Source organism: Kogia breviceps, chromosome 6 (assembly GCF_026419965.1).
Source record: "Kogia breviceps isolate mKogBre1 chromosome 6, mKogBre1 haplotype 1, whole genome shotgun sequence".
Taxonomy (NCBI): domain Eukaryota; kingdom Metazoa; phylum Chordata; class Mammalia; order Artiodactyla; family Physeteridae; genus Kogia; species Kogia breviceps.
In genome coordinates, this window is record NC_081315.1 from 20,410,848 (window position 1) to 20,438,419 (window position 27,572).

Below are 27,572 nucleotides of genomic sequence, written 5' to 3' on the forward strand. Positions count from 1 at the left end.
TCTGAATAATTTTACTTATTTCCACTTTAACATACTGCTTTAAATGATTTCTTTTGGTAAAGTTTAGCCTATTTCCAACTTCTCATGATTATAAATAACCTTAGATTTAACTGGCATTTTACAGTTTACAATGCACAGTCATCTAATGACTACTCACTATCCATAGAAATCCTTTAAGAAGGCAGGCTGGTGTCATTTTACAGATGAGGAAACTGAACCAAGACATTAAGGTCATAGAATAAATAGCAGAATTTTTCCCTGAATATAGGTTTTCCAATTCCAAGAACAGCTCATTTTCTGCTGCAAGCACTAGAGACATTTTGATACAAATTAATTTCTCTTTTCTTTTTTCCAAAAAAGAATAGAACCAAATAACTAAAGAAAGCTAAAATTCGCCTCTACCACAGAGAGCAAAAAATCCAAGCAACTTACAGTGAGCATCATCTTGTGGTCTGAGTGAAGGTCTGACACACCGTAGATGAAAAACACATCTTCATTCTCAAAACCCACCGGCAACAGCGGAGCGAAGAAATGCCGAGCAAAATAATGAAGCATTTTCCACTTTCCCCCATACTCTAAAAGTAATCAGCTGGGTTAGGAAACAAGGGTCAAGCAGTCGGAGTCATCATCCACATGGCCCAACTGTGTAACCTGTCATAATTCAGGGCACTGAGCATAGAAGGGAGAGCTGACAGTGGAGGGAACCCATGTTTGTTGAGGGCAAGTAGCACTTTTGGACATCACCTCATGTCAGCCTCAAATCTGAGTGAGGCAGCCATTAACATCGCACTTTTCAAATGAGGAAATGGAGCTCAAGCAGTTAAGTCAAATATGCCACTGGCAGCATTTTGAGCCCAGACCTGATTCCTAGCTAGCACTTTCTCATATGCAATTCTGCTTCCAGAAGCTCAATGTACTGATGTTCCTTTTCGCTACATACACATGAAAAAGGGAGTCGGGGCTTCCCTGGTGGCACAGTGGTTGGGAGTCCGCCTGCCGATGCAGGGGGACACGGGTTCGTGCCCTGGTCCGGGAGGATCCCACATGCCGCGGAGCTGCTGGGCCCGTGAGCCGTGGCCGCTGAGCCTGCGCGTCCGGAGCCTGTGCTCCGCAACGGGAGAGGCCACAACAGTGAGAGGCCCGCGTACCGCAAAAAAAAAAAAAAAGGGAGTCAGTAGCATTGGCAGTGAACATCTGTTACAAATATTCATTTCGCTAGTATTACTTAGCAAAAATACTATTATAGAGGCTGGCCAAGATGGTGGAGTAGGAAGACCCTGAGCTCACCTCCTCTCATGAGCACACCAAAATCACAACTATTTACAGAGCAACTATTTATGATAAAGACCAAAATCTAGCAGAAAAGATCATCTACAACTAAAGATATAAAGAAGGAACCACAACAAGATGGGTAGGAGAGGCAGAGTTGCACATAGTCAAGACCCACACCCCAGGAGTGGGTGACCCACAAATGTAAGAATAATTACAACTGCAGATGTACTCCTCAAGGAACGAGGGGTCTGAGCCCCATATTGGGCTCCCCAGCCCAGGGATCCTGCACCAGGAAGACAAGCCCCCAGCCCCCAGAATGTTTGGCTTTAAAGGTCTGCAGGGATTAATTTCAGGAGTCCCAGAGGGCTGGGGGAAATAGAGACTCCCCTCTTAAAGGGCTCACACAAAATCTCACACAATCCAGGAACCAGGGCAGAAGCAGTAATTTGAAAGGAGCCTAAGTCAGACTCATTTGCTGATCTTGGAGAGTCTGCCAAAGAGGCAGCAGGCAACTGGAGCTCACCCTGGAGACACAGACACTGTCAAGAGCCATTTTGGAATCCTCCCTCTAGCTGATTGGCACCAGGACCCAGCCTCACCCACCAGCCTGTTGACGCCAGTACTGGAACGCCTCAGGCCAAGCAATTAGCAGGACAACCACCAGCAGACAGGTTGCCTTAAGACCTCCTGAGCCCAAGGCACCTCAGGACATGGTCCTGTCCACCAGAGGGCCCAGGACCCAGTGCCATACAACAGTGCGCAAGCACTAGCCTCAGGACCCCCAGAGCCTGGCAGCCAGAAATCCTGGGACCCAGCTCCAGCCACCAGCCAGCCAGCACTAGCCCCAGAACATCCTGGGCCTTGGCTTCACCCACCAACAATTCAAAACCAGCTCTGGGACACTGGGCCCTGCAGCCAGAGACCCTAGGAGTCAGCTCTGCCCACCAGTGGGCCAGCACTAGCCCCAGGACCCAGATTCACCTACTGGCTCCAGGATCCCCTGGACACCAATTCCACCCACCAATGGGCAGACACCCACCCCAGGACCACTGCAGCCCTACAGCCTACCTTGTTGGACACAGCCAACACAGCAGATTGGCACCAGCCCCAGGACCCCCGGGCCTCGGCGCCACCCACCAGCAGACCAACACCAGCTCTGACAAACTTTGGATGCCTCAGCCAGCTGCCCTGGGATCCAGCCCCACTCACCAGTGGGCCAGCACCAGCTTTGGAATACCCCAGAACCTGCAGCCAGCCATATCAGGAACTGGCCTCACCCACCAGCAGGCTAACACTAGATCCAGGAACCCCAGCCCTGTAACCACCCACCCCAGAACTTGGCTCTGCCCACAAATGAACCAGCATGAGCCCTGAGACCCTCCAGGGTTCGCAACCAGCAGCCTCATGACCCAACCCCACCAACCAGTGGCTGGCAGGGTTCACACAAGGCAGGGCCTGGAAACCAACTGGGCCAAAGGCCAGCCATGCTTACCAGACCAACGACATCAGTAAGCCCACCACACAGAAGGACCCATGCACCCCACATAGGGGGCACCCCTAGAGCGTATAGCTCTGATGACCAGAGGGGAGTGAGCTGCTGGGACGCACAGTGTATCTCCTACAAAAGGCCACTTCTCCAAGATCAGGAAACATTATCAACCTACCAGATACACAGAAATAAAAAAAGAGCATGTTAGGCGAAATGAGGCAACAGAGGAACATGTTCCAAACAAAGGAAGAAGATAAAACCCCAGATGAAGAACTAAGTGAAGTGGAGATAGGCAATCTACCTAAGAAAGAGTTCAGGATGATGATCATAAAGATGATCAAAGAATGCAGGAGAAGAATGGAGGAACACCATGAGAAGTTTAACAAAGAGTTAGAAGATATAAAGACCTAAACAGAGATGAAAACTACAACAATTGAAATGAAAAATACACTAAAAGAAATCAACAGTAGATGAAATGATACAGAGGAATGAATCAAGGAGATGGAAGACAGAGTAGTGGAAATCACTGAAGCTGAACAGAAAAAAGAATAAAAAGAAAAGAAAACAGTTTAAGAGACCTCTGGTACAAAATCAAGTGCACTAATATTCACATTATAGGGTCTCAGAAGGAGAAGAGAGAGAGAAAGGGGCAGAGAACATATTTGAGGACACAGTAGGCTGAAAACTTCCCTAACGTGGGAAAAGAAACAGACATGCAGGTCCTGGAACACAAACAAGATCAACCCAAAGAGGTCCACACCAAGATACACTAAATTAAAATGGCAAAAGTTAAAGAAAGAATATTGAAAAGGGAAAAGCAACAAGTTACATACAAAGAAACTCTCATAACGCCATCATTGGAATTTTCAGCAGCTCTGCAGGCCAGATGGGAATGGCACAATAAATTTAAGGTGATGAAGGGAAAATATACAAACAAGACTACTCTACTCAGCAAGACTTCCATTCAGATTTGATGGATTTTACAGACAAGCAAAATCTAAGAGCTGGGCACCACCAAACCAGCTTTACAAGAAATGATAAAGGTATTTATCTAAGTGAAAAAGAAAAGGCTACAAATAGAAACATGAAAATTACGAAAGAAAAAAGCTCATTGGTAAAGGCAAATATTAGGTAGTAAAAATCAATCATGTACAGAGCTAGCAGAAGAAGAAGACAGGAACATCAAATCAAATCAAAAGGGGAGAGAAGAAGACAGGAACAAAAAAAGAACTACAAAAGACAATCCCCAAACAATTAACAAAATGGGAATATATACCTATCAATAATTAAATGTAAATAGACTAAATGCTCCAATCAAAAGGTATAGAGTGGCCAAATAGATATAAAAACAAGACCCATACATATGCTACCTATAAGAGACTCATTTTGGATCTAAAGATACACACAGACTGAAAGTGAGAGGATGAAAAAAGGTATTCCATGCAAATGGAAATCAAAAGAAGTTGGGATAGCACTATTCATATCAGTCAAAATAGACTTTAAAACAAAGACTGTTACAAGAGACAAAGAAGGACATTACATAATGACCAAGGGATCAATCTTATATAACAATTGTAAATAGACATTCACCCAACATAGAAGTGCTATATACATAAAGCAAATATTAACAGACACAAAGGGAGAAATTGATAGTAACACAGTAAGAGTAGGGGAATTTAATACCCCACGTATATCAATGGACAGATTATTAAGACAGAAAATCAATAAGGAAACACTGGCCTTTAGTGACACTAATTAGACCAAATGGACTTAATAGATATTTAGAACATTCCATCCAAAGCAGCAGAATACAATTTGATTCAAGTGTAAATGGAACATTTTCTAGCATAGACCACATGATATGCCACAAAACAAGATTCAATAAACTTAAGAAAATTGAAATCATATCAAGCACCTTTTCCAACCACAACCCTATGAGACTAGAAATCAACCATAAGAAAAAAACTGCAAAAAACACAAAGATGTGGAGGCTAAATAATATGTTACTAAACAACCAATTGGTCACCAAAGACAAAGAAGAATCAAAAAATACTTGGAAACAAATGAAAACAAAACCACAATGATCCAAAAATCTATTGGAGGCAGCAAAAGCAGTTCTAAGAGGGAAGATTACAGTGATACATGCTTACCTCAGAAAACAAGAAAAATTGCAAATAAACAACTTAACACTACACCTAAAGGAACTTAGAAAAAGAACAGCAAACAAAACCCGAAGTTGGTAGAAGGAAAGAAATAATAAAGATCAGAGCAGAAAGAAACAAAATAGAGACTTAGAAAAAATAGAAAAGATCACTGAAAACAAGAGTTGGTTCTTTGAAAAGATAAACAAAACTGATAAAACTTTAGCCAGACTTATCACAAAAGAAAGAGAGAGGGCTCAAATCAATAAAATCAAAAATGAAACAAGAGACAATACAACTAATACCAAAGAAGTACAAAGAAGCATAAGAGACTACTATGAACAACTACACACCAACAAATTGGACAAGCTAGAAGAAATGGATAAATTCCTAGAAACATATAACCTTCCAAGACTGAATCATGAAGAAATAAAAAATCGTATTTTTTATTTCAGACCAATTACTAGTAAGGAGACTGAATCAGTAATCAAAAACCTCCCAAAAGGGCTTCCCTGGTGGTGCAGTGGTTAAGAATCCACCTGCTAATGCAGGGGACACAGGTTCGAGCCCTAGTCCGGGAAGATCCACATGCCATGAAGCAACTAAGCTCATGGGCCACAACTACTGAGCCTACGCTCTAGAGCCCGTGAGTCACAACTACTGAACCCCGTGCACCTAGAGCCCATGCTCCACAACAAGAGAAGCCACTGCAATGAGAAGCCTGCGCACCTCAACAAAAAGTAGCTCCCGCTTGCTGCAACTAGGGAAAGCCCACACGCAGCCATAAATAAATAAATAAATAAATTTTTTAAATTAAACAATAAACCTCCCAAAAGTCCAGGACCAGATGGCTTCACTGATGAATTCTACCAAACATTCAAAGAAAAATTAATACCAATCCTTCTCAAACTCTTCCAGAAAATGGAAGAGGAAGAAAGCTTCTGAACTCATTCATTCCATGTGGCCAGCATCAACCTGATTCCAAAACCAGGCAAAAAGCATATCATCATCTCAATGAATGCAGAAATAGCTTTTGACAAAATTCAACATCCATTTATGGTAAAAACTCTCCATAAAGTGGGTATGGAGGGAACATACCTCAACATAATAAAGGCCATACACGATAAGCCCACAGCTCACATCATACTCAACAGTGAAAAGCTGAAAGCACTTCCTCTAAGATCAGGAACAAGACAAAGATGTCCACTCTCCCAGTTTTATTCAACATAGTATTGGAAGTCGTAACCACAGCAATCAGACAAAAAAGGAAATAAAAAGAATACAAATTGGAAAGGAAGAAGGAAAACTGTCACTGTTGGCAGATGCCATGATACTATACTTAGAGACTCCTCCTGCAGTATAAACAAACAAACAAACAAAAAAAACAACTAATACTAAACTTTCTTTGGGTTATTTGTATGGAAATATGTTAATATAAATGTTTCAGACATTACATGAAAAAAAAGAAAGAAAGAAAGAAAGAAAATCCTAAAGACAGCACCAAAATCTACTAGAGCTCATCAATGAATTTGGTAAAGTCAAAGGGTACAAAATTAATATACAGAAATTTGTTGCATTTCTATACACTAACAACAAACTATAAGAGAGGAATTAAGTATACAATCCCATTTACTATCACATCACAAAGAATAAAAGACCTAGGAATAAATCTAACTAAGGAGGGAAAATACCTGTGCATGGAAAACTATAAGACACTGATGAAAGAAACTGGAGACAACACAAACAAATGGAAAGAGATACTGTGTTCATAGACAGGACTAACACTGTTAGAATGACCATACTGCTCAAGGCAATCTACAGATTCAGTGCAATCCATATCAAAATACTAATGGCAGGGCTCCCCTGGTGGCACAGTGGTTGAGAGTCCACCTGCCGATGCAGGGGATATGGGTTCGTGCCCCGGTCTGGGGGGATCCCACATGCTGTGGAGCAGCTGAGCCCGTGGGCCATGGCCGCTGAGGCTGCACGTCCGGAGCCTGTGATCCGCAGCAGGAGAGGCCACAGCAATGAGAGGCCCGTATACCGCAAAAAAAAAAAAAACTAATGGCATACTTCACAGAACTAGAACAAATAATTCTAAAATTTGTATGGAAACACAAAAGACCCCAAACAGTGAAAACAATCTTGAGAAAGAAGAATAGTGCTATAGGTATCATGCTCCCAGACTTCAGACTATACTACAAAGCTAGTCATCAAAACAGTACGGTACTGGCACAAAACAGACACATATATCAATACAACAGAATAGTGAGCCCAGAAATAAACCCACACACTTGTGGTCAATTACTCTACAACAAAGGAGGCAAGAATATACAATGGAGAAAAGACACACTCTTCAATGAATGATACTGGGAAAACTGGACAGCTACATGTAAAAAAATGAAATTAGAATATTTTCTCACACCAGTTACAAAAATAAACTCAAACTGGATTAAGGACCTAAATGTAAGACCAGAACCATAAAATTCCTAGAGGAAAACATAGGCAGAATACTCTGACATAAATTGTAGCAATATTTTTTTGGCTCTGTCTCCTAAGGCAAAAGAAACAAAAGCAAAAATAAACAAATGGATCTAATTAATCTTAAAAGCTTCTGCACAGCAAAAGAAACCATAAACACAATGAAAAGACAGCCTACTGATTGAGAGAAAATATTTGCAAATGATACGACTGATAAGGGGTTAGTATACAAAAATATATAAACAGCTCATACAATTCAATATAGAAAAAACAAACAACCCAATCAAAAAATGGGGAGGAGACCTGAATAGACATTTTTCAAAATAAGACATACAGATGACCAACAGGCATATGAAAAGATGCTCAACATTGCTGATCAAAAGGGATGCAAATCAAAACCACAATGAGTTATCACCTCACATCTGTCAAAATGACTATAATCAAAACGACCACAAAGAATAAATGTTGGCAAGGATGTAGAGAAAAAGGGAACCCTCCTACAGTGTTGGTGGTAATGTAAATTGATGCGGCCACTATGGAAAACAGGATGGAGGTACCTCAGAAAAACTGAAACTTGAACTATAAGACCTGGCAATTCCACTCCTGGGTATATATCCAAAGAAACTAAAAACACTAATTCGAAAAGATACATGCACCCCAATGTTCACTGCAGCATTATTTACAAGAGCAAAGATGTGGAAGCAACCTAAGTGTCCATCAACAGATGAATGGATAAAGAAGATGTGTTATATATATATATATATATATATATATATATATATATATATATACATGCAATGGAATATTACTTGCCCATAAAAGTAAGAAATTTTGCCATTTGCAACACATGGATGGACCTGGAGGGTATTATGCTTAGTGAAATAAGTCAGACAGAGAAAGACAAATACGCAATATGTTATCATTTATATGTGTAGTCTAAAAAATGAAACAAATGGATGAATATAACAGAACAGAAACAGACTCACAGATATAGAGAACAAAACTATTGGTTACTCGTGGGGAGAGGGAAGGAGCAAAGTGCAACATAGGGGAAGGCAGATTAAGAAGTACAAACGACTATGTATAAAATAAATAAGCTACAAGGCTATACTGTAGAGCACAGGGAATATAGCCAATATTTTATAATAACTTTCAATGGAGTATAATCTATAAAATTTTGAATCACTTAATTGTACACCTGAAACTAATATTGTAGATCAACTATACCTCAATAAAAATAGATAAATAATAAATTAAATTAAATATTTTTTTAAAAAAATAAAGATACTTAGAACTCAAAGTCTCATTTTCCCAAAGGCACAAAATCCTCTGAGTGAAACAAAGCAACCACAATCACAAATATGGCTGGTACCTTCAGACTGGAGGGGAACATCCAAACACATGACAATTAATGACTATTCCCAAATACAATTAGAAGCTATCAAGAGCCTGCAGAATCCTGTGCCCTGTTGGCATCTCTGGTATGCTAAACCCACAAACTAAAAAATATTTCAACATGCCTCTATTTCAGAAAGAAGATCCTTCTCCACAAAACACTGCATCACCAGACAGCTTCAGAGAGAGGTATACAGTGAGAGGGGGAGAGAGAGAGAAGCGGGTGAGAGAGTAAGATGAGGGAAAGCGGGTGGGAGAGAGGGGGAGAGAGAATGGGGGAGCACTTCCAGAATTCACCAGTGCAAGCTCTTGAGATGAAGGAACACAGTTTTGAGGTTCAGCTAGAACTAATTTCTTTAGGTTTTGCAAAAGTTCAGCTCTCCAGCACTTCAATTCCAACTCTTAGTATTTCCCCTTAAAAATAACAATGAGAGGGGAACGGTGGAGAGGCCTTTCCAATTACATCTATGAAATGAACTAGAACTTATATTTGGAAAGTTTTCTGATAAATGGAAAATGGCTTGGACCTGAGATAACTTACACACTCTCACGTGTGGCATCCCTTACAGGAGAAAGACTTCAAATGCGTGGTTGCAGCAATCAAGGCCACAAACAAAAGACATTCAAGAGAACAGCAGTTGAAGCAAAAGGTCTCAGTGATACACACCTTAGTTACTAAACGGTGACACCCCCAGGAGATGGTGAGCCTCTCCTCGAATGCACTGTCCCGCCAGAGTTTAGAAGGCAGACAAATTCTTACTCTGCCATTATACTCTTAAATCCTTTCTGAAGAACATAGGGTCATTTAAGGGAAGAGTTACAAAGCCTGGGCTCTCCCATTTCTTGAACCGAACTCAGCTTCAGAAGACCACCACCGCATCCGCAGACAGGAAGCAGGGTCAGGCTCCAAGTGTCTCTGAACAATATCTCTTTCTCCAGTTTAAGCGTCCCGGAAAGGCTATTCCCCTAGCATCTACCCCCTGATTCTTTCAATACCCTTTTCTCTGGCTGGTGTAGATAAAGAGTTTGATCAGGGAAACCTGATCAAGACGCAGTTCCCTGCAGGAGGTGATGAGCATTAATCAAAGCATGTGGGGAAGGAACTCTGATCTGCATTCTCAGCTTGTTTAAGAGCCTCACCCAGCAAAATGGCCTTCTTACTTTATGGCCTTGCCTCATTTTTGACCCAAAACTTTTGTTTATATCATTAACTGAACTTGGCTTCAAATCACCTCTAGTGAAGGCCAACATTCATTATTACACCTTAATTTTTTTTTAATGCACCAAAATAGATGAAATAATTCAAACTGCAAGTACAATATCAGCCATCTCACCTGCTCCTCGTTGAACAGACAGGTTCACCTGATAACCCTTTTTACTTGGATTTCTCACTCAACTCCCTTTCCCCCAAGAGATCAACAGGGCAAAAGAAAGATGACCTGATGGACTTGAAGGGGAGTCAGCAAACGGACATTTTAACACTTAGCTGGGCCAAACTTTCCTGTGGTTGGATTCTCCTAAACAGAAGAAGGGGTGCTTATGTAAATCTCCTTTTGCCCTGGAAAGTCCTCTTAAGTAAATTCAAAATTCTAAGCAACAATTAGAAGACACATGGCTGAGATGTTCATGCATGCAGCTTTCCCTCCCTCCGCCTGCTTTTGCGACTGCACAGCTCAGAACTCATAGTGGGGCTGCCTCTAAGGCTCCTGGAAAGACTGTGAAGGTGGGAGAGGAGGCCGCGCAGCTCCGAGACCGGTAGCTGGACAGCCTCCTTTCCCTGGAGTCGTGCTTGGGTTCATCTGACCCCTCCAGCTCTGTGCTCGCTCAGTACCTCTCCCCACAATTATGGCTTTCTCTCACTCACACAAAGAATGCTGAAACACTTACCTAGAGAAGACCAGGAAGGAGCCTGCCAGATGTCATTCAACTGCCAATAAAGTGTCCCCATGGTGTGCCCTTCTCCATACACTATCTCGCTGCGACTGCGGCGGTAGAATTCAGTTTCTGTTTTGACACACTGGGCCTGCATCACCTGATTCAGGGGAAAAACATTAAAACACAGGTGTTTTTCAAATGAACTTATCTGCAAAATAAATAGACTCACAGATATAGAGAACAGGCTTGTGGTTGCCAAGGGGCAGGGGGAGGGTTGAACTGGGAGTTTGGGACTAGCAGATACAAACTACTATATATAGAATAAACAACAAGGTCCTACTGTATAGCACAGGGAACTATACTCTGTATCCTGTAATAAACCATAATGGAAAATATGAAAAAGAATATATATACACGTATAGCTGAATCATGTTGCTGTACAGCAGAAACTTACAACATTGTAAATCAACTACACCTCAATCTTTAAAAAAAGATTATTCGGGCTTCCCTGGTGGCGCAGTGGTTGAGAATCCGCCTGCCGATGCAGGGGAAGCGGGTTCGTGCCGCGGTCCGGGAGGATCCCACATGCCGCGGAGCGGCTGGGCCCGTGAGCCATGGCCGCTGAGCCTGCGCGTTCGGAGCCTGTGCTCCGCAATGGGAGGGGCCACAGCAGTGAGAGGCCCGCGTACCGCAAAAAAAAAAAAAAAAAAAGATTATTCAAAAAAAGAGAAGTTTAGTCCATTGCAAGATTTTAAAAAACACAGGTGTTTTTGTTTGAGGTAGGCTGTCTAGATCTGAGAAAATTATAGGCTTGAATAAATTTGGGAATTTAATTACCATCATATATACCATCATTATACTAGATCTGGAACCAACCCCTTAGTATGAGAAGCTGTTGTCTATAACAGCTGGGTTTGGGGGGAAGCTTGGTATTGGGCTTAAAAATGGGTAATCAGGTAATCGTGGAAACAGGATGGTGTAAAAGGTTCTTTGCCAACAATAGTGGAGGCAATGATGGAAAACAAAGACTATGATTCCAGAGCAAATGCTATATGTAGTCAAACACTAAGTTTGGGGCAGTGATGGGTTTTACTAACACATTCGTGGCTATTAAGAAAATAGTTTATTAGCAAAAAATTCTATAGAAAAAGAACTATATTATGACTGATAATTTTCAAATCCCTAACCCCTTTCTTCTAGTCAAGCAATTGTTTTTATATCATGACTTTTGATAATGTAAAACTTCTTATGAATGCAATTCCTTCGTTATAGCAGAACAGATGGTAAACTGCAACAAAGACAAATTTAGTTCTTATTTAAGAGGCATGGAAAAACTTCATGTAAGACCCTTAATTACTGTCATCATCATTGAAAAAACAGTCTCCTTTATTGCTGCTGTTACTGACACTGTGGGTATCACATCTCTTAGCTTGGAGCTGCAGTTAGGAGAGGCTCATGAATAAGAGGTCACTGGGCTCATTAGGAGAGGTCACCAAGGAGAACCTGGAGAGAGAGTCAGAGCTGCAAGAATTCCCCAGTCAGAGAAAAGGACGGCCTTATAGTAGGGTCTGGATTTTCACAGAGGAGGAAAAAGCGGGATGCATATATAGCCACTAGAAGACTAAGTTCAGATGCCTTCCTAAAAAGCTAGAAAAGCTCTAGTGAAGCCAGACCTTTAGATGGAGGAGAGCTGGCTAGTGAGGAAGTCACAGATGAAGTTACAACTTATACGAGGCAGAGCTGTAAAACTCCAGAAGGGTAAAGCAAGAAGAAATCATGGCCGTTCAATAAAAATTTAATAAATAGCTACAGTGTGTGCTGCATGCTGGTAATGGTAAGCCCCGCTCCCAGCAAAAAAGTGACAGCCCACCCTTGTGGAGCGTACTGGCTTGTGTAGAGGACAGGCCTTAACCAAAGAATCACACAAATATATAAAAACCTTAACCAGTAATGAGGGCTAAGAAAGAGAGGTGTGTGATGTTAGGAGCCAGGATAGTAGGGGAAATGGGTGTAGCTGAGGAAGGGGATTGAACTTGAAGTACAGGAAAGAGAAAGAGAGGGCAGAACCCTGCAGCCGGAGAGGACACATGTGGTGAGAGGAGAATGCACAGCAAAGAACTGAAAGAAGGCCAAGGCAGCCTGAGCTCAGAAAGCCGGGAGCAATGGCGGTAAGACTGATGGAATGCAGGGGCCAGACCTAGGAAGGTTTGACATGCATCCTAAAGGCAACTGGAAGTCACAGAAAGCTTTTAAGCTAAAGGGTGAAGTGACCAGACTTGCATTTGCAACGGGCCACTCTGACCACTGAAAGGAGTCAGGGGACTAGAGGGCATTTGGGGAGACCATTTAGAAATCTATTATAATCTTCTAGGCAAGAGATGATGTCAGCTGTGAGCAGGTAAAGCAATGCCCTTTCCATTCAGGAACCAGAGCACTGGGAGCACAGCGGTGATAACAGGCAAATAACACTCTAAAGAAAGTAAGAATCTCACGAACAGAGTGGCAAGGGTGCCAGCTCAAAATGACCACAGGATACTCTCTGAATATATCAGCCTAGCACTAAGTCAAGGAATGAAATATGGAAAATAGGCCTAAGAACTATGATCTATAACAGTCAAGTTCATCTGCAATTATGAGATAGCTGGGCCCCGGGACCCTTTACCAGAGTGCTTGCACCTGGACAAACGTCTCCTCAAGCAACAGAATGCAAAGAAACTAAACAGGACTAAAACTAACCGCACACATGCACAGTGGGAGCAAATTATGAACAGTAAGAAACAAAAAGGCCACAAACCAACTGCCATTTCTGAGGTGCCGGAAGCAAAAGCAGGGTACTGCGCGTGAGCTCTGCACACAGCACCACCGTGGGTGCGCAGACCACCTAAACTACGCCTCCCAGTCAACCCCTTTTAAGGAGCCAGGGAACCTAAACTACGCCTCCCAGTCAACACCTTTTAAGGAGCCAGGGAACCAACGGCACCTGATACTTGTTTTCGCTCCCTCATGCTGCAGAATGAGTCCTGATAAAGCCTTGCCTGAAATTCGCCTCTGGCCTCTTATCAATTTCTATGGATTAAGAGTCCAAGGACCCGGGTGAGTAACAATTAGACTCAAGATCTCTAACCAAGTTCCTTCTAAAAATACCAATCTCGTCTGAACTAAAGAAGAAAGAGATTTATCTACTTCTAGGCTTGGATAGCTAGGCATAGAGAAATCAAGTCCCTTGATTCAGCATTCACATGTTTGTCGAGTTATTGTACAAAATCAGTGTTGTGGAGCGATTTCTAGAAAGTTCAGTGAAGATAAAGCAGCCAAATGAAATCTTAGTAGAAACAGATCTGAGGGTAGCACCAATTATCAATGCATGCCCACTAGAGATTTAACCTCACATCAGCATGGAAAGTAACCTTTGTATTTGTTTTTAAAATTTGATAATATCTGAACTTATTTAAATCACCTGAGCCCCCAAATAACGTCCCCACCAACCAAGCTAAAATTGGCCCATGGGCACAAAATCAAGCCAGCCACAGTCCCTGCCCCGCAGCACACACACCCGAGGCACTGAACAACAAGAAATACCTGTTCTCATCCTGAGATTCCTGAAAAATCGGCTAAGGCTTTATGGACTGTGTGTAAAGGGATCACAGGAGGAGAAGATGAGGAAGCCCTCATCACACTGATGAGGAACACACAGGGAGAGGTATTCTGATCACCAGACACTCCAGAGATGCCAGCCCAGCCCTGACAGGCCAAGCACGGGCATGAAATTGCGACCACCATGGACACTCCACTTGGGTGTTGGCCAACAATTCTGGAACTTCCAGGATCTGAAGTATCTCCAAATCCTGGGCCATTCCTGATACACCAAGGAAGCCAAAGGACCTGCAATATTCTGCTATGGGACTTGGTTCAGCGTGGACTCAAGAGTAGAATGGAGGGAGGGGCGTCACTCAAGAAGTTTGGGACTGGAATCAGTTTCCTTGGAAACAGATTTATAAAACAGGGTGAATAGGAGAAAAGTAAAAATCAGAATTTTGAGGTGGGGAACAAAACATCAGTGTGTACCATAGTAGGAAATTAAGTCATCTCTTTCAGGCAAAAATAAAAACTGCTAGGAAAAAGCCATATCTATTGAAACAGTCATGCTTGTGCTTAGTTGGATCGAATCCAAAGGACAATTAGATATTTTACTGATGGGCTTGGCAGAGGTGACCTGCATTTTCTTCATGGTGAATTTAAGCTGCTTTTCAGGGGGAAAAAGTCTGATAAGTGGCAAATGTTTTACAACGCTCCAAATTCCTTCCTGATCTTTGTTAACACACACTGTAACTCATATACATTTATAATTTTGTATTCTACTCTCACTTAATTTTCACATGTGTACATTTCCATGTGATGCCCTGGCATTTTCTATATATCTCTGTGCTCTAAATGGTTACATAGTTATACCATAGTTTGATGAATCATTCTCCAATAATTATTCGGCATTTGAATGGTTTGCAGATTTTTTTCTTTAAATACAAGAGCTAAGAACATTTTATGTCCAAATCAATTTCTTTGCCTCTTCTGTTGTCTCTTTTAATAATAATATGTGACAGATTTTAAAGTCCTTGTGGCATGTTGCTATATTATGTTCCAGCCAAGAGGCTGCCATAAACTGCTAGCCTCCGGGCAGAACTCAGCCCCACGCAGGTTTTAATTGGCTCACAGAGCAAGTGCTTTCTGTTTCTTCTTGTTGTCGTTTAATAAAGTCTTAAGTCAGGGCCTGTATGCTCCATTTTGTCACAATCCTCTATATTCAGACTCTCATCCATTTAAATTACCTGCCTGGCCCCTACAAACATTTGAGTTTTCAGTCCCTGAACTATTTCAATTCTCAGAACTACCTGCAAAATATATTTATTTCTGTATATCTATTCTAACAATTTCCTAGCTGTAATTTGCCTCTTCTGGTTTAATAGGTAAACATTCGCAATCCTTTTAAACTTAAAACGATTTTTAGGGCAAGCAGGACTCCTAAGCCTTGCTAGGAATGAAAGGAAAAGAGAACTAGGCAAGCTCTAACTAGTAGCCTATCACACCTGAATTTAGCGTGAAAGTGATAACCAGGGCTCTTCAGTGCTCCGGGTTCTGGCACATGCACCATGCAGCACCCTCCACAGGCAGATGGCGCCATGCCTGTAGCATGGATCTGGGTTCATCCAAACCAGTGGGTGCCAGTTAGGGCTAGTGAATGACACCTTTGTTCATAAAAATGCAGAAGGCCATTGCCCACTATCCATCTTAAAGGGGAAATGTACTATCCTACTTCCCTGGGGGGAAAAAAAAAAATCTCTGCAACTGCCTCTTTCCCTTTAAAAATTGTACCTGTATTTATATATTCATGCATCTTTTCCTAAAGAAAGCAATCTTCATATATGAGAAGGATAAATGCTTAGTCATTTCCTAGGTTACTCATTCCCACTGTTAGCAGACAAATCTTATTTTAGTTTCAAAAATATGCCTATTTTCAGCAGCTTGCTTGATTACACTTATGAAATCAGTCTCCTTAGAGAAACATGGTATGGGAAAAAGAAATTGGACCAGGACACCAAGACCTAAGTTGCAATTCTAGCTCGGCCACTGTGATGAAGGTTGCTGTCTACTAAAACCCATTCTCCCCTTCCTCCAGAGTGATAGCGTTGTAGCTGGGCTACATGCTCAGAACCACACCCTCTACCCTTGGAACTAGGAGAAGCCATGTGGTAAGTTCTGATACGATGGTATTTATATACTTTATTTACTTAAAATTATCCTGACAATAAGAATCTTCCAATAAAGCCATTTTTTAACTGGATATAATTCATACTATACAATTCACGCTTTTACAATTTATAATTCATTGGTTTTTGGTATAGTCACAGGTTGTGTCACTCTCACTACTACCTCATTCCAGAATATTTTCATCATCACCCTCTAAAATCTAAAATCTGGTTAATCTGTCCCTCCTCATTCTCCTCTCTCCTCCGCTTCTGGAAGCCACTCATCTACCTTCTGTCTCTATGGATTTGCCTATTCTGCACATTTCACATAAGTGGAATAATACAATATATAGCCTTTTGTGACTGGCTTCCTTCAGTTAGCCTAAAGTTTTCAAGGTTCACCCATGTTGTAGTACGTACCAGTATTTCAAACCTTTTTATTCTGCTGAATACTATTTCATTGTATGGATATGCCATATTTTGTTTATCCACTTATTGGCTGATAAACATTTGGATTGTTTTAACTTTTTGGCTATTATGAACATTTATACACAACTTTTTGTGTGAACATGTTTTCAATTTTCTTGGATATATACCTAAGAGTAGAATTTCTGTTTCCCATGGTAACTGCTTAACTTTTTAAGAAACTGACAAACTCTTCCACAGTAGCTGTACCATTTTACATTCCCACCAGCAACATGAGAGGTTTCTAATTTCTCCACATCCTTACTGTGATGGTTAACTTTATGCGTGAACTTGACTGGGATAAGGGTACACAGCTGGTAAACACTATGTCTGGGTGTGTCTGTGAGGATGTTTTTCGTGATTCAATAGACCGAGTAAAGAAGGTCCGTCCTCACCAAAGTGTGAACAACATCCAGTTGGTTGACAGCCTGAATCAAACAAAAGGAGAGAGGAAGGGTGAATTCTCTCTCTTCTTGAGTTGAGACACAGCTTCTTTTACCCTCTGACACTGAAGCTCCTGGTTCTTGGGCCCTGGAACTCTGAGACTTACACCAATGGCCCCTCAGTTCTCAGGCCTCAAGACTCAAACTGAATTATACCACCGGCTTTCCTGGTTCTGCTTCTTGCAGATGGCAGATTGTAGCCTTTCTCAGACTCTGTAATCATTTCAGCCAATTCCTGTAACAACTTTCCTCTTTTATATGTCTACATAAATCATATTGGTTCTGTTTCTCTGGAGAATCCTGACCAGTACACACTTAACAATACTTGTTATTTTCTTTTAATTCTAGATATCCTAGTGGACATGAGTGGTATCTCATGTGGTTTTGATTTGCATTTCCCTAGTGACTACTAATGTGCATCTTTTCATGTACCTATTGGTCATTTTCTTTGGAGAAATGTCTATTCAAATCTTTTGCCCATTTGTAAATTAGGTTGGCTTCATTATTGAGTTGTAAGAGTTCTTAATATATTCTGGACATTAGATCCTTATTAGACATATGACTCGCAATTTTTTTCTCCCATTCTGCGGATTCTCTTTTCACTTTTGTGATAGTGTCCTTTGACACACAAAAGATTTTAATTTTGATGAAGTCCAATTTATTTTTTTCTTCGGTTGCTTGTGCTTTGGCATATCATATCTAAGAAACTGTTACCTAATCAAAATTCACAAAGATTTACACCTATGTTTTTTTCTAAGAGTATCAAACATTTGGATCTTTAATCCATTTTAATTTTTGTATACAGTGTGAGGTAGAGGTCCAAATTCATTCTCTGACATGTGTATATTCAGTTATTCTAGCACCATTTGTTCAAAACACTATTCTTTCTCCATTTTATTGTCTTGGCACCCTTGTAGAAAATCTATTGACCATAGATGTATGTGCTTATTTCTGGACTCTCAAGTCTTTTTAATCAATCTATATGTCTGTCCTTATGCCAGTACCACACTACCTTGATTACTTGCCTTGATTATAGCTTCGTAGTAAGTTTTAAAAGCAGGAAGTGTTTTCAACTTGTTCTTCTTTTTCAAGATTGTTTTGACTATTCTTAGTGCCTTGTATTTCTATATAAATTTTAGGATCACTTTGCCCATTTCTCCAAAGACGGTAGTAAGAATTTTGATAGGAGTTGTGTTGAATCTGTAGATCAATTTAGGAAGTTCTGCCATCTTAACAATATTAAGTCCTCCAATCCATGAACACAGAATGTCTTTCCATTTCCTTAATTTCCATCAATAATGTTTTGTAGTTTTCAGTGTGCAAGTCTTATGTCTCTTTAGTTAAATTTGTTCCAAAGTATTATATACTTTCTGATACTATTGTTAACTTAATTTCAATTTCAAACTTTTTATTGCTTAAAATACAACTGACATTTGTATATTGATCCTATATCAATAGGATTTTAGCAAAGTTGCTAAATTAATTTATTAGTTCTAATAGGTTTTTAGGTAGATTTTTTATGGCTTTCTATATATAAGATCATTCAGCAGCAGATATAGTTTTACTTCTTTCTTTCCAATCTGGATGCCTTTTATTTCATTTTCTTGCCTAATTGTGCTGACTAGAATCTCCAGTAAAATGTTGAATAGAAGTGACAAGAGCAGGCATCGTTGTCTTGTTCCTGATCTTAGGGGGAAAGCTCTCTTTCTTTCACTATTAAATATGATATTAGCTATGGGTTCTTCACAGATGCTCTTTTTCAGGTCAAGGAAGCTCCTTTCTATTCCTAGTTTGTTGAACTTTTTTTTATCATGAAAGGGTGTTGGATTTTGTCTAGTGCTTTTTCTTCATCTATTGAGATTATCATGTAGTTGTTTTTCCTTTATTCTATTAATATGGTGTATTACATTGACTGACATTCATATGTTGAACCAGCCCTGCATTCCTGAGATAAATCTTACTTGACTGTGATATATAAACCTTTTTATATGCTGCTGGATTTGATTATTTCGCTGAAGACTTTCTTCTGTCTATATTCATAAGGGATATTGGCCTGTAGTGTACTTTTCTTGATATGTCTTTGCCCAGTTTTAGTATCAGGATAACAATGCCTTCACAGAATGAGTTAGGAAGCAATTTTGCCTCTTCTATTTTTTTGAAGAGTTCGTGAAGGATTGTGTTAATTCTTTCCTTAAATGTTTCTTAGAATTCACTAGTGAAGCCATCTTTGAGGGAAGTTTTTGAATTACTAACTCAATCTCTTTAGTTGTTAAAGGTCTATTGATATTGTCTATTTCTTCTTGAGTCAGGTTTCATAGTTTGTGTCTTTCTAGGAATTTGTCCATTTTATTTAGGATATATCACTTGTCACAGAATTGTTTACAGTATTCCCTTATCATCCTTTTTATTTCTGTAAGGTCAATAGTAATGTTCCCTCTTTCATTCCTGATTCAGTAAATTGAGTCTTCTCTCTTATCTTCTTGGACAAGCTAGCTAAATGCTTTTCAATTTTGTTGATCTTTTTGAAGAATTAACTTTTGGCTTTGTTCATATTCTCTATTGTGCCAAATTTCTGAAGTCTGCTTTACTTAACTGCTGAAAATTGATGTTATAATTCAACCAACCACCTCAGTAGTTATAGAATTTCCCTTATCTCAATTGTGAAGAGATTTAATATTATAGTTTAAAAAGCAGAAACCTGCTCCATTCATTGCCCTGAGAACTTGGGAAAAATACTTAACCTTTCTGAGCCTCTGTTTCCTCATGCATAAAATGGAAATAGTAACAGAGATGTCTAGAGATGTTAAATTACATTAGAAGGTATACAAGGCACCTTCCTGCCCCAGGGCCGGGTGCTTGAGTAGACATGCAAAGAATGCTAACTGTCTGCTTGACTGTTAAATTACGTGATGCATATAAATATAATACACTAGTGTATAATATACTACGTTACTAATCTTACCTTCATTCCCCTCCTTTACCCACCCTACCCCCAACTTAAAAGCTCAGCATGGCCTGGATCCCCATCACATCTCAGTGCTGCTTACCAAACAAGACACTGTTCCAGGGTAGCAGGTATCATCAACACCTGAGTCTACAGCATAGCCTGCTTTTTATTCTTAGTTCTTAGGATCAAGTAACTTGCAACATGGGTAGATAAAATGGATCGCGAAAGACTCTGAGTCTCTCAAGACATCCCCAAACTTCTAGCCCTCATTACATGCTCAACAAATATGTGAAGAATAAATGAAAGCACTAGAGGGGGCTATAAGCTAAGGGGTTAGTAAAGACTGTCCATAGCCCAGCTTCCTCTCTAGGATGCTGGCAAGAGGCTATGGTGGCCGAGTAAGTCACCTAACAGATTTGTTAGTGTAGACAGTCCTCAAACTAAGCAGCGAGGTCTTTGTGTCACAGCTTAAGAGAGTGTGCCTAGGTATGTAGGTTATTTGGAATACAATACAACAGGTTAAAGTAGGAGAATGAAAGGTGGGGCAAGATTATTTTGGAATATTAGAAGAATTAAAGAGGTAAGAGCCTAAGGGATACCTTTGTGGTTGTAAGATAAAGAGAAGCTAGGGAGGGATCTAAATGTAAAGAAACTTACTGCACAGCTTTCTCTGCCAAGATTTTTCTGAAAGTTGCACACAAAATAAATTGCTTAACAGAATGTCTTAAAAAGTGGCACACAGGCAAGTTCTTCAGAACAGTATGACAGATTATGAGAAGATAATCAGGGGGTGGCAGTGGGAACAGAGAAAATGGATCAAAGAAAGGTTTTACTTCTTATACACAGGTTAAAGATGATTGTTCTAATATCAAAGTAGTAAGGAGAAAAAAACTTGTTACCCTAACATTTCCTGTCTGTACTCAGTCAAGAAAGTCCAACACTGAAAACAAACAACAAAAAAATCGTAATTCTGATTTCTTTCATCTCAGATCCCATCTAGTATATCAAAAAGTCCCAAGGTAGAACCAACAAGGACAAGTCTAATTCCCAGCCAATGCCTGATAGAACGCTTGTGCTTAAAGGATCAGACAAAAGTCATCACCAACAAAAACCGCCCATAAATAATCCCACTTCTACACCAGCTCCTGACTGTGTACCTCTGATGCTCATGAGTTCAGAAAAAACAATTATTCCTGTTAGTTCTTTGAATGCGGTTTGGGGAAGTAGAACAAAGTAACGGTAATAAAATGAACAGCCAGTAGGAGGAAAGCCAGCATGAAAAACAACAGCTGAAAAGGTTCACACATGCACACGTGTGTGCAAATAAGGATCATCCTATTTCATATATCAAAACTGAGACACTTTTAGAGAATATTGGCTACAAAAAACTAATAAGGATGAACTGCAACACTTTCAAAGGAACAGATATCAGCAGAATCCTTAAACTTGTATTCTATGAGGTAAGTTTATAAATTACATATCACATAGGAAAAACTTCCTGAATTGATAATATTATAGTTGAAAATTTAAAATTCTCTTCATCAGTTTATCACCTTCCAAAAAAAGATTCTTCTGGCTGACAGTTTTCTGTTTCAACTTCCATCCAGGGTTTTGTGTTTTCATACAGCAGAAAACTGATGAGAGTGAGCATGAGTTTGTATAAAAACAGGTACATTCTTAGATGCTAAGACGCAAAAATTCAAATGTGATGTTTTGTTTGTTTGTTTGTTTGCGGTACGCGGGGCCTCTCACTGCTGGGGCCTCTCTCGTTGCGGAGCGCAGGCTCCGGACGCGCAGGCTCAGCGGCCATGGCTCACGGGCCCAGCCGCTCCGCAGCACGTGGGATCCTCCCGGACCGGGGCACGAATCCGCGTCCCCTGCATCGCCAGGCGGACTCTCAACCACTGCGCCACCAGGGAAGCCCAAAATGTGATGTTTAACACATAACTGCAGATCATATCATTGGGAATAGGCTCTTACCTTCTCTCTCAGAACGTGAAACAAGTATAGCAAAAATAAGCAGTGGTTCTCAAATAGTCTTAACGTGTGTGTATTCACAGGTTCATGAAATATTAAAATAATTTTATATTAATTTTATTTAACTTTAATGAATTTTCCCCAACTCTAATATTAAAAACATTAAAAGAACTTAAATTTTAATGGCAAATGTTACTGTTCTCCCTATCTATTAAAAATTTTTGTTTCATTTTTACATATCTAGCATTTACAACTAAGGTACATTTTTATAAGAACTGGCATCTTGATGTATATAGGTCTGAAATGATACATCATCTTTGATTTTTAATTTGAATTAATAAAACCATGATAGATTTCTTTTTTTTTTTAATTTTACTTTTAAACCATTTTAGTGTGCTATTATATCTGTTCTAGTACTCTGAGTCACTTTGGTTTTAAAAACTAGCTATTTATGGTACCATGTCAAGAATTTCTTAATGTTAAAAAATACTATATGTATGTGATGACATAACAAATCAGAACAGTTCCTAGATCGGGGAGGGTTCAGATTAGCGTTTACTAAGAGGGCAAGAAGAACTGAACTTTGTGCTTCAAGAGGAGATTTTGGTTTTATGAGGTGCTGGTCATATAAGTTGTTTATTTTTATTTCATCAAAGCCTGGCAGGTGTTTGCATTCCAATTTACCTTACAGGGAAGCTTCTTTTCTAAAAATTAGTTTTAAAAATGGGTGATGAATTAATTCCATAGGAAATGACATTTATAAACGTTAGTTTTCCTTTGAGATAAAATAATATAAGCCAAACTTTCCATAGTTAAGAGTGATGCATAATATTACAACTTGTTGTATGTTGTGTTTGTAAAGGTTCCCTAAAGTATTAAAATTCAGGCAATTTGTATAAATTGCAAAAGCAGAAACTGTGATGTTTGATTAGTAGTATGTTGTGTTAGAATTCTTTTTTGAGGTGTATGTTACACACATAGCAAACTATTATTCAGACTTGCTCATCCTGTATTTTTTAAATAGGAGATACAGCATCCCAAGTCATTTTTAGTTCAGTTAGCCTACAAAGACTTCAGCTCTCTCCCCAAATTCTCTCTTCTAAGCCTTAGTTGTCACCTATGTTCAGTTAAGGTGGAAATGTTTACAGACTTTAGTTTGTAAACTAAAAGTGAACTTAATTTCCATTGTGCCCTCACATCCCCCACTGGCAGGAGCCAAAGCTAGCTTTATAGTCTAACAGGAGAGACCATGTTCTGCCATGACGAACCGTGGTGCTGCCAGTGGAGTTTTTTTTCCCCTTTTGATGGTTTTACTTAAGCTACTAAATGGATATATACAAGCAGTTGAGTTTACACTAAAACTATGAAATGGTATTTCCCATCTATGTCCCTGCCTCTTCAAACTTGGATGTGTGGTTTTTTTAAATCATGTTACACTTCCTTGTCAATCTATTATAGTGTTCTAATGATGAGAGGGATTCAAATAAAACTAAATACCTTTGAATATCCCTTCCCCTCTCACACACTGAAGGCTGTGGAGGAACTAGACCACTTCCTGTTGCCAAGACATGCTTAGACACCAGAGTTTTCTTTACTCGGCGGCATGCTATCCCCTGCCTCACCCACACCACCTAATTTAAGAGGGTCCCGACCTCAACCTCTACTGAGAAGTAAAGGTAAACTCTCCTCCCTCCAGGTTTTTTGAGCAGTTTTTTGGCACTTCACCAGTAGCCCTCATTTTTACATGTGCTGTTGTAAACTTCTTAAGGACAGGGATGACATCTTGGTGATTTTTGTGTTTCCACCTCAACCCTGGCAGCTAGCCCACCGTCTGGAACAAATTAGGTGTTTAATGTCTGTCAAACTAAATGGAATAAAGGGTTTCTACAAGCATCAGCATTTCTCATGCCTCAGTTGTGTAAGCTGGTTGTTTGTTTGGTTTCCTCTGCAAATATGTATGTTTATCACCCACCCAGTAATTTAAATTATTTTTTAAAGTTTTGTTTTCTTTCCTTCAGATACTACCCCTTGGCCAATTAGCTCTAGAAAATGTAGTTGCCGCCAATGAAATGATTATCCCAAACTCTGCCCCTAGTTATACTTCGCCAAACTGAAATTTGAATTTTCTCAATAAATTGGTCATGTCTGAAAAAATATATAAATTGGAAACATTAAGATAAAAATATGATCCAAAATTCAGGTCAATATTTTCTTTAAAAGTTAAACATAAATTTGTCATATAGCTCAGCAATTTCACTCATATATTTCTACTCAAGAGGAATGAAAATACAGGTACAAAGATGTGTATGCAAATATTCATAGCAGTGTTATTCATAATAGTCAAAAATTGGAAATAATCCAAATGTCCATCAACTGATGAATAGATAAGTAAAACATGATATATCCATACAACAGAATATTATTTAGCAAGAAAGAGAAATGAAGCACAGGTATATGGCTATAACATGGAAGAACTTCAAAAACATTATGCTTGGTGAAAGAAGCCACATATCAAAGATCACATATTATACTATTCCAGTTATATGAAATGTTGAAAAAAGTAAAATCTACAGAAACAGAAAGCAAACTAATGTTTGCCTGGGACTGAAAGTGAGAAAGGAGAGTGATTACAAATGGGCAAGAGGGGGGACTTCTCTGGTGGTGCAATGGTTAAGAATCTGCCTGCCAATGCAGGGGACACAGGCTTGAGCCCTGGTCCGGGAAGATCCCACATGCCGCAGAGCAACTAAGCCCGTGTGCCACAACTACTGAGCCTGTGCACCACAGCTACTGATCCTGTGCGCCACAACTAACAAAGCCCATCTGCCTAGAGCCCGTGCTCTGCAACAAGAGAAGCCACCGCAATGAGAAGCCTGTGCACCGCAATGAAGAGTAGCCCCCACTCGCCACAACTAGAGAAAGCCCGCGCACAGCAACGAAGACCCAATGCAGCCAAAAATTTTAACATTAATAAATAAATAAATAAATTTATTTTTTAAAAATGGGCAAGAGGGATCTTTTTGGAGTGTCAGAAATGTTCTAAAGTTGTATTATGGTGATGGTCGCATGACTCAATAAATACACTAAAAATCACTTGATTGTACACTTAAAACAAGTGAATTTTATGGCATGTCAATTATATCTCAGTAGAGCTGTTTAAAAATAATCTAGTAAGGTACACAATATAATATGAACAGATCTTAAGCGTACAGCTCAGTGAATTTTAACATATGTATACACCCACGTAACCAGTACCCAGATCAAGATACAAAACTTTTTTAGCAGGCCAGAGTTTCCTTGTACCCTTTCCTAATCATAATGCACCATCTTCCTCCACAAGAGTGGTTACCATTAACTTGTTCTATATCATCTTGATTCATTTTGTCTATAGTGAAACTACAACGTTTCTTTTGCTCAACATAATGTCTATAAGATTCATCAAGGTTGAAGCTGATAGCAGTAACTCATTCTTTTTTATTGTTGTGGAGTATTCCATTGTATAAAGATTCTACAATTTGTTTGTAAATTCTTCTGTTAAAGAACACTTAGGTTGTTTCCAGTTTGGGTCTATTATGAGTAAAGCTGCAATGAACATTATTTTAAATGTCTGTTGGCAGACGTATGCACTCCTTTTTCTTGGGTACCTAGCTAAGAGTAGAAATGCTGATTCATGAAGAAAGCAAATGTTTAACTTGGGTAGAAATTGCCATAAGATTTTCCAAACTGTTTAAACAAATTTCCACTCCTACTAACAATGTCTAAAAGTCCCAGCTGTCCCACCTCCTCACCAACAGTTGGTATTGTCAATCTTTCTACTTTTAGCCATTCTGCTAAAATTACCGCTGTGTACATAGTGTGTAGGAGTATCCTGGCATGGCTGTAATTTGCATTTCCTGGATTAAGAATGAAATTGAGCATATTTGCATATACTTCCTGACCATCTGGTTATCTTCTCTGATGAAGTGCCTGGTCAAGGTTCTTGTCCATTTTTTAACAGGTTATCTGTCTTTTTTCTTATTGCTTTATAGAAGTTCTTTATTCTAAATACAAATCTTTTCTCAGACATATGTACTACAAATATTGTTCCCCAATCTGTAGCTTGCATTTTCTCTCTCTTAATGGTGCCTTTGATATACAAAACTCCATAATTTTACTGAAGTCCAATTTATCATTACTTTCTTTCATAGTCTGTATTTCTTATGTTCTGTTTAAGAAATTGTTTGTGGATGCCAAGGTCATGAAGCTATTCTCCTATGTTTTCTCCTAGAAACTTTATTGTACTACCTTTCCCAATTGAGTGTTTGATCACTAATCAAATTAATTTTTTTTTTTTTTTTTTTTTGTGGTACGCGGGCCTCTCACTGCTGTGGCCTCTCCCGTTGCGGAGCGCAGGCTCAGCGGCCACGGCTCACGGGCCCAGCCGCTCCGCGGCACGTGGGATCTTCCCGGACCGGGGCACAAACCCGTGTCCCCTGCATCAGCAGGCGGACTCTCAACCACTGCGCCACCAGGGAAGCCCTCAAATCAATTTTTGTATATGGAGTCACAGTTCATTTATTTCCCATAAAGATACCCACTTGATACAGTACTGTTTATTGATAAGACTATCTTTTCCCACAGGATTGCAGTGGCATTGTGACCGTAAATCAGGTGACTATATCATACATGAGTCTGTTTCTGGACTCCATTGTGTTCCATTGTCCCATTTTTTCCTTGGCAAATGCTACTGACTTAATTACTGAACCTTGATAGAAATCTTGAGCCAGGGAAAATTTTAATGCACAATTTGTTGTAGAAGTTTGTGAGCTGTTCTTGTAACAGAGACAAATGCCAAAAATTAACTATTTCAAGTCCTACATGTCATCAAATACCCATTTTTGAAGCAGATAATTTTTTTTAATCAGCAAAATGAAAACCTGAATATTTTTCACCACAAAAGGCTTATAAAATCTACAAGATCTCTTTATATTAACTGCAGGTAGCTGTTGAAGCCCAGAATAAAAATGGCTTACCTGAGTAAGATAAATAGTGTCTTTGAACTTGCGTAATTGATCTGCACTTTGGGGGAGTTTGAAGTGAAGCTCAGCCTGGTGAAGCATTTTATAGTTACCATCTGTGAAATGTTGTCTATGATGTGAAAACTTGCTTTCGTAAGACCAGTCCTCTTTAGATGAAACCTTTCAAGTAAAGAATAAGAGGTTCAAATTGGGAAGTTAGGAGTGAAACTACTTTTCTCCGTACTCCTGACAAACTTAAAAAGTACTACGCACTGGAAAAGAGCTCGGTTTGTTGTGACTCTAATTTCACACATCTTTTTGCCATCATACTTGTTATTAGTGAAAGACT

At 39.7% G+C, this 27,572-nt stretch overlaps 1 protein-coding gene across 11 annotated transcripts in view; it reads right to left on the reverse strand.

Moving 5' to 3' along the window:
- MANBA (mannosidase beta) overlaps positions 1-27,572 on the reverse strand; it is a 167,172-nt gene that overhangs the window by 44,679 nt on the left and 94,921 nt on the right. For all 11 annotated transcript variants that reach the window (XR_010840973.1, XR_010840969.1, XR_010840977.1 and 8 more), the window contains 3 exons: positions 27,239-27,403; positions 10,666-10,810; positions 433-575 (listed from right to left, as the gene is read on the reverse strand). Coding sequence is in view for 1 of the 11 variants with exons in the window: in XM_059067307.2 (XP_058923290.1) it covers positions 433-575; positions 10,666-10,810; positions 27,239-27,403 (453 nt within the window). In the remaining 10 variants the exon portion in view is untranslated. The remainder of the gene's footprint in view (positions 1-432; positions 576-10,665; positions 10,811-27,238; positions 27,404-27,572) is intronic.